Source organism: Capricornis sumatraensis, chromosome 1 (genome assembly GCF_032405125.1).
Source record: "Capricornis sumatraensis isolate serow.1 chromosome 1, serow.2, whole genome shotgun sequence".
Lineage (NCBI taxonomy): Eukaryota > Metazoa > Chordata > Mammalia > Artiodactyla > Bovidae > Capricornis > Capricornis sumatraensis.
Window position 1 is genome coordinate 135858467 of NC_091069.1, and position 13625 is coordinate 135872091.

At 36.0% G+C, this 13625-nt stretch overlaps 1 protein-coding gene across 1 annotated transcript in view; it reads right to left on the minus strand.

Annotated features, from left to right (window-relative positions):
* The window catches only part of GBE1 (1,4-alpha-glucan branching enzyme 1), a 306336-nt gene that overhangs the window by 140118 nt on the left and 152593 nt on the right, over window positions 1-13625 (minus strand). The window contains exons 4-7 of the mRNA XM_068972275.1: window positions 12813-12938; window positions 11614-11749; window positions 8679-8769; window positions 3954-4163 (exon numbers count right to left, since the gene is read on the minus strand). Of these exons, the coding sequence (XP_068828376.1) occupies window positions 3954-4163; window positions 8679-8769; window positions 11614-11749; window positions 12813-12938 (563 nt within the window). The remainder of the gene's footprint in view (window positions 1-3953; window positions 4164-8678; window positions 8770-11613; window positions 11750-12812; window positions 12939-13625) is intronic.

Genomic DNA, 13625 nt, shown 5'->3' on the forward strand with positions numbered 1-13625 from the left:
TAAGTATATAGTAATAGAAAAAGTTTGTGTTTTCCTGTGATTATATGGATGAAACATGTAGCTTAGCTGGTAAAGAATCTGCCTGCAGTGCAGGAGACCCTGGTTCGATTCCTGGGTCAGGAAAATACTCTGGAAAAGAGATAGGCTACCCACTCCAATATTCTTGGGCTTCCCTCATGGCTCAGTGGGTAAAGAGTCCACCTGCAATACAGGAGACCTGGGTTCGATCTCTGGGTTGGGAAGATCCCTTGGAGAACAGAATGGCAACACACTCAGTATTCTGGCCTGGAGAATTCCATGGACTGTATAGTCCATGGTGTCACAAAGAGTCGGACACGACTGAGCAACTTTGCTTTCCCTACATGCATGAAAAGAATACTTATTAAGTACAGCCACATACAAACAATGTTATTTGTATTTATAAAGAATAATAATTTATATTCTGGCTTGCTATGCCTTTTAATATTTTCTAATTAACAAAAATGACATTATTACTTTTATATTGATTAGTATTTTTTTTTGAAAATTGCCTATTTCGGACAAACTCTCTATCACAGAAATATAGCTGAGAAAAACAATAATATTTTCACATAGACAGTTATTTTAATATATCTCTTTTGAATTTGTGAAATGGCATATTTACTATGTATGGATAAAATGTGTTAGAGTTGTGGAAATTTGTGAAATTTAACTGTAAAATTCTTTGATACTCCTAACAGTGAAATTAAAGGATACACGCCCCCAAATCTGTAATCGTTTGGATTATAAATTGCAGCAGAAATGATGCTGTGTCTGTTCCAGATCTAGACCATAACAAGGAAAAAAGGAGAGATGTCACACTGACCTAGGCCCCAACTGCAGATCTAAAAGTAAAATAATCAACTGCCCTCATCTGGAGTCACTGCATGTTGAGCAGGCTTGTTAAGCAGCAATAAACAACCAAAAAAGCAAAGGACTTTAATCATGAATGCTGATTATAAAAACAGTTTTCGCATTACACCAACACAATGTTATATTACATATGCTATAACTGGTGAGATGGGGCTTCCCTGGTGGCTCAGACAATGCAGGGGACCAGGGTTTGAACCCTGAGTCAGGAAGATCCCCTGGAGATGGGAATGGCAACCCACTCCAGTATCCTTGCCTGGAGAATTCCCTGGACAGAGGAGCCTGCTGGGCTACAGTCCATTGGTTTGCAAGAGTCCAACACGACTGAGTGACTAACACTTTCCAACTAGTCAGAAGAGAAGGAAGAGAATGTAAAAGAAAAACTGTAATATATTTTCATCAGGCTAATATAAATTTTGTCAATAAAGATTTTAATCAATTACACCACAGTATGTGCTTCCTAGGTGGCACTAGTGGTAAAGAACCAGCCTGCCCATACAAGAGACATAAGAGACGTGGGTTCGATCTCTGGGTCAGGAAGATCCCCTGTAGGAGAGCATGGCAACCTACTCCGATATTCTTGCCTGGAGAATCTGAAGGACAGAGCAGCCTGGAAGGCCATAGTGCATAGGGTCACAAAGAGTCGAACATGACTGAAGCAATTTAACATGCATGCATTGAGAAAATAATTCAAAGATAAGAATCCTGGAATCTTTAGCATGTTATAAATTGACAAACCTAAATATTATAGAATTATTTGTGTGAATTTCGATTTAGCTTTTAAAACATTTGGCTTTGTAGGATTTATCTATGTTGTTTAATGATGTTGTAACTAAAAGCATAAATCTATATAGAAAATACTAACTATAAAAATTAGAGGATTTAGACATATGAAATGAACAAAATATTTGAATTATAGAAAAATATTTTGAATGGAACTATATTTACAAAAGTATAAGCGTACATGACATAACAAAACCAAAAAAAAATCATAAGATAAAAAAACTAAAATCATACATTATATTTACCAAAAGTAAGCACTTGATAAAGACTAACAGTTAATTCAATGAAGAAGAAAATAAATATTAAAGTTTAAATATGTCTTAATTTCAATACCAGAAAAGTTTTAAAGACAGTTATGTATAATTCCTTTTCTTTAAAAAACTGGGTAACTTTAAATGGACTTTGAGAGCTCAAGATACAGAAAAAATACAGTATAATACATATTTTAATAAAATAAAGTATCATAACATAGAAATCCATCTACTGAATGTATTTCTTTTTAAGATTCAGTTCCACACCAAAATCGTTTCAAAACATAAAGACTTAACAATTTAGTGTACTTCTTTCATAAGACACAGTTCTACAGGATAGAGTCAACACTTATTCATCCAAATATGAACCAGAAAGCTTCATTAATTGTATTTCTCATCCACATTCTACTTTTAAAAGATTTACTCAACAATGAAATTAAGAGTTGTATCATAGAATTAACATAGGTTCAGTCCTTTTTTTACTTATTATAAATCTGTAGTATAAAAAGCAATGTTCAATAAGATGACACAAATACAAAATACCTTTACGGAGGAAATTGTATTAGTCCCCAAACTCTGCCTCCTTTTATAATGAAAAATCTGAGAACCAGAATGATTAATTTGAACCAGAGTGAAACTAAGCCTGGAACCCTGCCATCTGCTTCTGCCTCTTGCATCTTTTCTCATATATTATGCTGCTTCATCTGACATGAGTGATTCCTACACGGCTACGAAATATAAAATAACGCCTGATATTAAGAGTGAAGCAAAACAACTTCTTCCATGTAAAGTCATTAATTTATGTTCAAAAATTAGAATTTTTCTTTTTATCCAAGTACTTGCTGAAGCAGTTTTCTACTCTTTTGGTTTTCCATATGTGTGGTTATTTATTTGTGGTGTAACATCCAACAGAAAATTCATTAAATTCTTTCAGAAATATTATAAAAAAGTTAATTAGATATTACTTGACACCCTGCCACTTTTAATACACCTGAAAACATATTTTCATTATATTTTCACTTATGATAAAAAAATGGATACAAACTGATAATATTTCTAAGTTTAAAAAGTTTTACCATATTTTGGAATTTCAATTTAATCACTTAAACACCCTTCTAATTAGATGGCAAGTCAGAGATATGTTTTAATCTTAAGAAACTGTTTCAGGACTAAGCCTTAGTTTATTACCTGAAAGATGGTCATAACAATAGTACTTACTACATATAAGCAGAGTTGTTGTGCATAATAAATAAAATATGTAGCTGCTGCTGCTGCGGCTGCTAAGTCGTGTCTGACTCTGCACAGCCCCACAGACGGCAGCCCACCAGGCTCTGCCATTCCTGGGATTCTCCAGGCAAGAACACTGGAGTGGGTTGCCATTTCCTTTCCAATGCATGAAAGTGAAAAGTGAAAGTGAAGTCACTCAGTCGTGTCTGACTCTGAGCGACCCCATAGACGAGAGCCCACCAGGCTCCTCTGTCCATGGGATTTTCCAGGCAAGAGTACTGGAGTGGCTAATATATCTTAAACACCTGGCACCATTCCTGACATATTACATACTAATGTTAGTTGTTCGTAGAGTTTAACTGCTATCAAAAACATGATACTATAAAGATCCTGCTGCAATTAAAAACATCAGTAACATTTAGATAGCAAAACATGAAGTATTTTTAGTAGTGTACTTAAAACAATGTTATTTTTCAATTAAAAGGCAATTTTCTATGTTTAATTCAAACTGATAAAGTGTTCTTTAGATAATAAAAAAATTCACATTAAACTTTTAAGTGGCAATATAACCAATATATGTTAAATAGCATGTGATTTGTAAAACTGAAAGTTAGTGCAACTTACCACTAATACATGTGCTAATCAAAACAAGGTAAATTCAATGTATGATAAACTTTTCTCATAATTTTTTTTAAAAAATTAAGAAACTAAATACCAGTGACAGAGTACACATACAATGAATTTGGTAAAACTCCTTGAATTATTTTTTAAACAAATAAGACATTTCATATTATATGTACATACCTGGCGTAGGCAAATAACCGACTATCCCATAGAATATGAGTCCCTCTAGGTCCATAATGAAAGTAACAGGACTCAGTCCCATCAAACATATTTAGTCCATCTTCTGAATTTTTTGAGGCATGGCTGTGTACCACATCTAAGAGGACTGTAATACCCATGGAATGAGCTGTATCAACCAGTTCTTTCAGCTCTTCAGGAGTTCCATAACGGCTGAACGTAAAAGAGACAGTAAAAACAAGATCACATCATATTTAAAGGAAACAACCAATTCTTTACTGACAATCAATTGTTTTACCAGAACAGTACTAGATACTTCAAATATGCAAATATAGTATGATATATTAGACACAGGCCAAAGTTGCTTAATATTTGCTATCAGGCATTTTTATAAGCATTTAATAAAAAATAATCTAATAACTGTAAATTTATGACCCAATAAAAGTTCACATTTTAAGTAGGCAGATAGTAAAATTCCCCTTCTCCATATTCAGAGCTTCTGATTTCCATTGCCAAGGCTAGTTAGTTTAAGAGGCATGGTCATTCCTGTCTACATACCTGGCCATCCCTTTGTGTACGCATGGTTGGGGTTGTGGGGCTCTTAGAATATTTCTTTGAATATCCTTAGTGGCTTGATTGAGGCCATCTTTCCTGCACTTACTTATTCCCAGACTGGAACATCCCAAGTACCAGTGGGCCATGTCACCACCCAAGCAGGAAAGATGGGCAGTTCACATGTACATGGATTTGTGTTAAAAATGGTTTTCTAGTCTGTGAAATAGGAAACAAAACTCACTACCTAGAGGAAGGCCTTTTTGAACCTTCGTAAAGTCTCAATATTGCAGTCAATCACAGCATCAGGGCTTCCCTGATGGTTCAGCTGGTAAAGAATCTGCCTGCAGTGCAGGAGACCCCGGTTCCATTCCTGGGTTGGGAAGATTCACTGGAGAAGGGAGAGGCTACCCACTCCAGTATTCTGGCCTAGAGACTTCCATGGACTGTATAGTCCATGGGGTCACAAAGAGTCAGACACAACTGAGCAACTTTCACTTCACATCATAGTATCAACTTTTGCCTTTTAAATAAGTAATCACGCTTGTGGTGAATTGATTTCTGTCTCTCTTCATCATGACCTACTGCACAATCTAATTTGGTTCCTTCCAAAAGCTTTAGGGGCTTGCAAGATGGCACTAGTGGTAAACAAGCAACATGCCAGTGCTGGAGACATAAGAGATGTGGGTTTTAATCTTGGGTTGGGAAGATCCGTTGGAGGAGGAAACAGTAACCCACTCCAGTATTCTTGCCTGGAGAATCCCATGGACAGAGGAGCCTGGTGGGCTACAGTCCATGGGGTTGCAAAGAGTTGGACACAACTGAAGTGACTTAACACATACAAAAGCTTTAGATTTGTGACACTCTACTCATTACTCTTCTTATCCTAGCTACCTGGCCTCTTTTGCCACTCACTGAAAAGCATGTTCAATGAATAAACAGCCCTAAAGTTTCATTCATTCATTCATTCATTTGCTCTACAAATACTAATTAAGCAGTCTACTGTGTGCCATAAATTTTTCTATGCTCTGTGATTCACTAATGAACAAAATAAACATCACTGGCCTTATGGGATTTGTTTTCTAGTTGGGTGATAGGAAATAAATCAGCAAAATATGTGGAATATCAGATAGCAGTGACTGCTCAAAAGAAAAATGAAGCCAGGCCACTAGAGAGAAGGTTTAAATAAGGTCATCCGTGAAAGTTTTATGACAAAGGAAATATTTGATCAAAGATAAGAAAGAAGTAGGGAGCAAGGCGTGCAAATATCGAAAGGAAGAGTGTTCAGAAATAAACAGGCATTGGAGACAGAAATGGGCATCTGAAGAAGAGCAAACACACTAGTGTGGCTGGAGTGTAATGATCAAGAAAGAGAGGACTCCAGACACTGTCCAGGACCCAGACAACATGAGGTCTTAGGGATCAATGTATGATATTTGGCTTTTATTTCAAAAGAGCGCTGAGAATTGTTAGAGAGTTCTGAGTGACATGCAAGTGACATGATCTGATTTTCATCTTAAACAGATGACGTTGGGTACTTTGCAGAAAGTAGTCCATGTGTGGAGGAGAAAGCCAGGAAAGGGAGAAAAGAGAATACAGAGAGACCCATTACAGAGCTAATGAAATGACTCAGGGAAGAAGTGGCAACTTGGACAGAATGGTAGCAGTGGGCACAGGAGAAGCAGACAGATTTGCGATACATTTTGAAGTTACAGGTGGCTAGTTTTCTGATAATTAGAGCGTAGTGCAGACCATACGGGGAAAAGGTAGGTATAATGTAGCTGGCTTAAGTAACTGAAAGACAGAAATGTGATTTACTGAATTAAGGGAAATAACAAGAGAAGAAGGTTAGAAGATAAGAACAGAAATGTAGTCTGGAACAGGTTAAGTATGAGATACAAATTAAATATCCCAACCTCAAATAGAAACTGTTTGAAGTTCACAACAGAGGTGAGGACTGGGGAGTTCAATTCGGCGGTTGGCATATAAAGTGTATTTAAACCATAAGAATGAGTCTTATTGCTGCTACTGCTAAGTCGCTTCAGTCGTGTCCGACTGTGCAACCCCATAGACGGCAGCCCACCAGGCTCCCCCATCCCTGGGATTCTCTAGGCAAGAATACTGGAGTGGGTTGCCATTTCCTTCTCCAATGCATGAAAGTGAAAAGTCAAAGTGAAGTCGCTCAGTCATGTCTGACTCTTCACGACCCCATGGACTGCAGCCTACCAGGCTCCTCTGTCCATGAGATTTTCCAGGCAAGAGTACTGGAGTGGGGTGCCATTATGAGATCCTAAAGATACTTCATTTAAATACAGAAGGGAATGGAACCAAGGGCTGCACACTAGGAGGGCCCATCTTTAGTGGTCAGAAAGAACAAAGGAAATAAAGAAGAAGCAACAAAAGATGTGAGAAAAACCACAGGAAAGTTTAATATTCTGAAAGCCAAGAAAAAAAAAAAAGTTGAAAGAAGGTGTGAGTAATCAATTGTGCCAAATGCTGCTGACAGGTCAAGTAAGCTAAGAACTGATGATTGACTTAATATGTGGAGGCCATCAGTACCTTAGATAAGAGCAATTTCAGCAAAGAGTTAGAGTACCTACTTGGAATGAACTCAAGAAAGAAGAGAAGTGGAGGAATTAGAGATAATAAGGACAGATAACTCGTTCAAGGAGAAATCCTATAAAGAGAAACAAGTAGAGGGATCAGTATCTTTTCTCTATGTCTGGAATGCCATCTACGTACTCCCACTTCACCTTTCTCCCTAGATAACCCCCCACTTTTTAAGATTGAAAACTGCTGATCTCTTAATCATGTTTTAAATCTCAGTTGCAACATCAGTTTAGATCTAATCTAAACTGGTCAAACCACTGGTTCTATGCTATCAGAACAATCTTCCATCTTCTCAGCTTTTATTACAAGTGGAAATCTTAATATATATACAATTACTGGATTTCTGTCTAAGATCATGGCGTCTGGTCCCATCACTTCATGGCAAACAGATGGGGAAAAAATGGAAACAGTGACAGACCTTATTTTCTTGGGCTCCAAAATCACTGCAGACAGTGACTGCAGCCGTGAAATTAAAAGACACTTGCTCCTTGGAAGAAAAGCTGTGATAAATCTAGACAGTGTATTAAAATGCAGAGATATTACTTTGCCCACAAGGACTATATTCAAAGCTATGGCTTTTCCAGTAGTCATGGACAGATGTGAGAGTTGGACCATAAAGAAGGAAGAGTGCTGAAGAATTTATGCTTTTGAACTGTGGTACTCAGGAGACTCTTCAGAGTCCCTTGGAGGGCAAGAAGATCAAACTAGTTAATCCTAAAAGAAATCAGTCCTGCATATTCATTGGAAGGACTGATGCTGTAGCTCCAATACTTCAGCCACCTGATGTGAAAAGTTGACTCACGGGAAAAGACCCTATGCTGGGTAAGATTGAAGCAGAAGGAAAAGGGGACCACAGAGGATGAGATGGTTGGATGGCATTACTGAATCAATGGACATGAGTCTGAGCAAACTCTGGAGATGGTGAAGGACGGGAAAGCCTGGTGTGCTACAGTCCATGGGTTAACAAAGACTCAGACACTCCTCAGCAACTGAACACCACCACCAGCTGGATTGATGTTTACATGCCACCACACTGTAAGCTCCACGAGGCAAAGTTGGACTTGTGCAACTTGTGGTTACTCAGATCGGTACCTCTCCAACTGTACAGGACCCTCTGATGTTTTTCTGCTCAGAGAGTCATATTCCTTGGATTTCAACCTGGGAAGAAGGACACTTCTGTGGGTAGTATAAATCCCACCAAGGGCCTTCTCAGTTACCTTCCTACATAAGTGAGTCTCTTTCCAGAAAAGGATATGAGCTCTAGCCAGGGGCTTCACTAAGCCAATATTTTCTGACTAAAGCTTAGCCTCCAAACATGACAATTCCAGCAGGCTAACTGGATTTTCTATACCAGAAATCATTTCATGAAAAGCAATCTTAAATCAGGCTAGTCTCTAAGGTTTGATGAGAGAAGAATCTATGATCTTAAAAGAAAATGCTCAGATTTTATTAACTCTGTTAACCTTAAAGTAGGTCATAAGACATCATATGAAATACAGAAATTCAGTCCATTTTTTTAAATTTTTTGTTCACATAAGATAATGGATATCATGACCTTCATTTTACCTTGAAGCTGCAAAGAAGCTTGTGATTTGGTAACCAAAACTGGCATAGTAAGCATGTTCCATGATCGCCATCAACTGAATGCAATTATATCCTGTATAAGCAAAGGTCAAATAGAGATTAAAAGCCACATATAAAAAAAGTAATAAAAATATATATAAACACAGCCCCCTGTTTAAAAGGCATTAAGTTTCTCACATAATCTAATGTCTGGTCATTTTAAAAAGTTCTACTACTTTAACATTTTTTCTTGTCTGACCTTCTAAGACAAAATTGGACAGTTAGTTCTTGAGGGTTATAGTCTAGCTATTTGAAATGTCTTCATTTTAACAAGTAATAAATGATATGCAAATATACTCTTAATTTGGCTTTAGAATATTAAAGATGACAATCTGCATATGCTAAACTTCAGTTGCACTTGTAATATTCATTTCGAAGATTATGAAAGCCAAACAGAAGTAACTGATTGCATGCCATGTACATTACTTCATCTTTTTCTTTATATTTCTCTTATTTCTAGGCTAAGATATACCATCAAATCAATTTTTCTAAAAGGTGGCTTTTATGAAGCCAGCATTAATGCTTCCATTTTCCACTTCCATTTTCCATTTTTAGGTGTTTCTAGCACCTAAAAAATTACTCCATAGTCATCCATGTGTAAACCTGTGTGCGCACACACACAAGTACACACACATACATCTTTCCTTGCTCTATCTGAAAATGTGTTTTGCTTTAACTCTAAATGAACTGGCTCAAAAAGATAGATATTTATTTTTAAAAGTTCTTAATACTTAAAAATACTTATTAATGTGTTTTTAATGTAAGCAAATAATCAGAGTAGAGTAAATTTTGGTCTTCTTAAAAAACTAAAACATTCTTTTTCATCAAAGAAAAATTTGGTAAAATTTCCAAATATGATTTGACTGTCTTCTGCAGTGTACATGGAAAATATTCCTGATGGACATCTAGGTCGCTTCCATGTCCTGGCTATTATAAACAGTGCTGCAATGAACATTGGCGTACACATGTCTCTTTCAATTCTGGTTTCCTTGGTGTGTATACCCAGCAGCGGAATTGCTGGGTCATAAGGCAGTTCTATTTCCAGTTATGGTATGGGGATGGAGGTGGGAGGGGGGTTCAGGATTGGGAACACGTGTACACTCGTGACAGATTCATGTTGATGTATGGCGAAACCAATACAATATTGTAAAGTAAAAATATAAAATAAAATCTGAAAAAAAAGAAAATATTCCTATTCTGTTCTCAAAATCTAATTCATTTTAGTATAACTTCTTGTGCACATATTTTAGTACATAATTAACACTGGAACAATTATAAATTCACATTCAGAAGTAGGGATTCTTAAGTTTAAAGGACAACATAAACTCCATGATTCCAAATCTGTTGAGACGTTATTATCTTTGGCTTTGCTGTTAAAAAAGAAACAAATTAACTCTCTCAGTTTAAATATGTGTGTAAACTATTGCTCAATAATATGTCAAGTATAATACTTGATAACAAAATATAGAGTTTGTTGTTTCTCCATTATGTAATAAGTATTAATCTTACGGGCAAATATCAATTTGTATATTTTATTATTCATTTTATGTCATTAACCATTCCTAAACTTATTTAACAAACTCCAGGAGATGTTGCTGGGAGGGATTGGGGGCAGGAGGAGAAGGGGATGACAGAGGATGAGATGGCTGGATGGCCTCACCGACTCGATGGACGTGAGTCTGAGTGAACTCTGGGAGATGGTGATGGACAGGGAGGCCTGGCGTGCTGCGATTCATGGGGTCGCAAAGAGTTGGACACGACTGAGCGACTGAACTGAACTGAACTGAGGAGATGGTGAAGGACAGGGAAGTCTGGCATGCTGTAGTCCATAGTGTCGCAAAGAGTCAGACATGGCTTAGTGACTGAACAACAACAAAATTATTTATGCGAGAGTACTGAACTACGAAGTTCAAGCACAAAGAAAAAGAAAATGTCTGTCCTGCTAAAAGTTCTGTAAGATATAGGTCATAAACAATTTATTACAGAATGAGATGAGAGAACATCTCAAATATAACAACCTTAATATAATATCTATTAAATATAATTCTCATTAACTTCTCCATACATTTAATTAATTATGGTCTCTGGAACCTGACCTCACCATCTCAGGTAATCAAAACGCCTATATAAATGAAAACTTCATCATGAGAGACTTTCCTCTAGCCAAAATGTGGACTGCCTATTAGAAACAGACTAATTAAATGTAGTTTTTCTTTCTGCCTAGCTACTGGAGCAGGTGCTAATATGCTGTGAAACGATGAGAAAAAAAACCTGTAAGAAGAAGATAACAGACTTAGACCATTTCCAATCAATAATCTGACATTATACTGTTCACTCTTGTTTGTTCCCATGAGACAGGGTCTACCATTAGAGTACAATATACAAACATGTAGAACAATGTGTCTCACACAGAAAGATGCACCATAAATATCTGGCAAATAAGTCATCCTAACAGAAGCTATATCTACAGTGACTCTGAAACAAAATGAGCTCCAGTTACTTACAAATGTAAGATATTTTTCCCTAACAGACTAAACCGAACAGGCTATAATCAATGACCACTTAAATTGATAAAAATTCTCTCCTGCAGAAAAGTAATTATGCTTATATATTTATCTACAATTTTGGAAGCCATCAATTCACATTACTTAAAATTGAAATTGGAATAATATCTTGAATTCTTATGTTCTATCTTTATTCCATTTCTCTTTTCTATGCTATCACTATTACAAGGCAATTTGAGAAGCCTAAAATAAAATGCATTTCTATTACATATTTAATCTCTTAACACAAAAAAAGACACTTGTAATTAGCTTTTCTAATAAGAGAACAGACTCATTAAAATTTTATCTGAATAAAAATCACAGTTATTACTTACCAAGGTCTTTGATTCTTGGTAGTACATTGCATGTAAAATGTTTATAAGAAGCTATTTTTCCTTCATAGGAAGAAATTCCCACGTGAGATTCATAAATTCGTAGACCTTTTGGCTTCTTTGGTTTGGAATGTTTAAACTACAGAATATTAAAATTACATATAGAATTAGACCAAAAATGCAGATATGACACTAACCGATTAAGCATGTTAAATGAAATGATGAATTAACTCAAACACTTTGAAACTACTTTCACATATGAAAGGCACTGTCTATCTCCATTAAATTTTCTTTTGGGAAAAAAAAATCCTTGTTAGGATCATGGTAATAGACCTATTTTAAAAGAGAAGTCATGCAATGACTTATGGCTTATCACTGAGTGAAGATGCATTTTGAGCCTAAGCCTTAGAGAAAACATAAGAACTGTGAAATGCATATATAATTATTAAATGCAAAGCATTTATCAACAAGCTTCAATAACTTAAAGGACAGAAAATTGAGCTCAAAGATACTTATAACTCTTGTCAGTAAGACAGCCTTAAAAAATTACTCCAATTAATGTGAAACAGATCACCAGCCCAGGTTTGATGGATGGGACAGGGCACTCGGGCCAGTGCACTGGGATGACCCTGAGGGATGGGATGAGGAAGGAGGTGGAAGGGGGGTTCAGGATGGGAACACATGTACACCCATGGCTGATTCATGTCAATGTATGGCAAAAACCACTATAATATTGCAAAGTAATTAGCCTCCAATTAAAATAAATTAATTATTATTTTTTAAAATTACTTCAATTAAAACATTCATGAAAAAACATACATTCACGAGACGTCTTCATTGTTCCTAAGGACCCTGATTCTGCTTCAGACCCAAACAGTGATAAATATTATACCACTGGAGTCTTTGATTAATTGAAATTTTATTTAAAAATCAGTATTCCTTAGCAGGGAGTACACAGAGATTTACTGTTCTGCCCCACCCCTATTTCAGAACACACGCTCAAATAAAAACTCACTTTTACATTTTATTGGCTACAGATGATGGGCTCTGATATATGTATAGCAAACAGGTGCACTATGATGTAAAATATTAAATTGGTGGTGAAGAGAGAAGTTGAACATGACTATAAAAGTTATAAAAGTAAAAATTAATTTTCCTAGGAATATTGGGCAAGCATTTATTTAAAGATGTGTTGTTCTCACTTTATACGAGTATTCTGGATCCCAGTGTATCCAATCATAGTTCACATTACTGCCTTCACGAGTCACATATTTCGCCCACGGTGAAATACGGTACAAGATTTCTCCACTTTTACTCCTGATAACAAGCTAAAAAGAGAACAAGATGTTATTGCCTTAAAATACTTCCAAAACTCTAAGCTAATGCATGATAGTCTATGAGCACTGTGGCAAGGAAAGAACGGAGGAATGAGCTTAAGAATCTACACTGCCATCCAGATGTGTGACCGTAAGGATGTTTAAATTCTATGAACCTTGCTCTCCTCATCTGCCATGGTATATGATCCTTAAAGTCATTTCCAGCTTGAATATTTTATGATTCTCTGGCAATTTCCATCATTGCCAACCAACCATTATAGTAGTTAATTAAAGTAAGCATAGAGTAGATAGTAAAAAGACATGAACATTACTGCAAGCTACTGTGAATAAATCAATCAACAGAAGAAACGAATCTTAAAAAAGAAAGTGATGAGTTATATCACCATCTTTTACTTTTTCTTTTCATAGCAATTAATGATAACATTTTCAAGAGGCTAAAGGAAAAAAATGGGTTTTGATTAATAACTGTATTATATAGACAAACACTACCTTTCAAATATTTTTCACTTTTTACTTCTTGTACACCTTATTCAAAGTATGCTTTACCATATGAAACCAAACATTTTCCTTTTTAATCATTTATTTCTATATTTGCCAATAGTATCACTAATGCTGTCAGTACAAACAATAACAATAACAATTCATCAGCATGGTTAGAGAACAAAGTGAGCTACATGA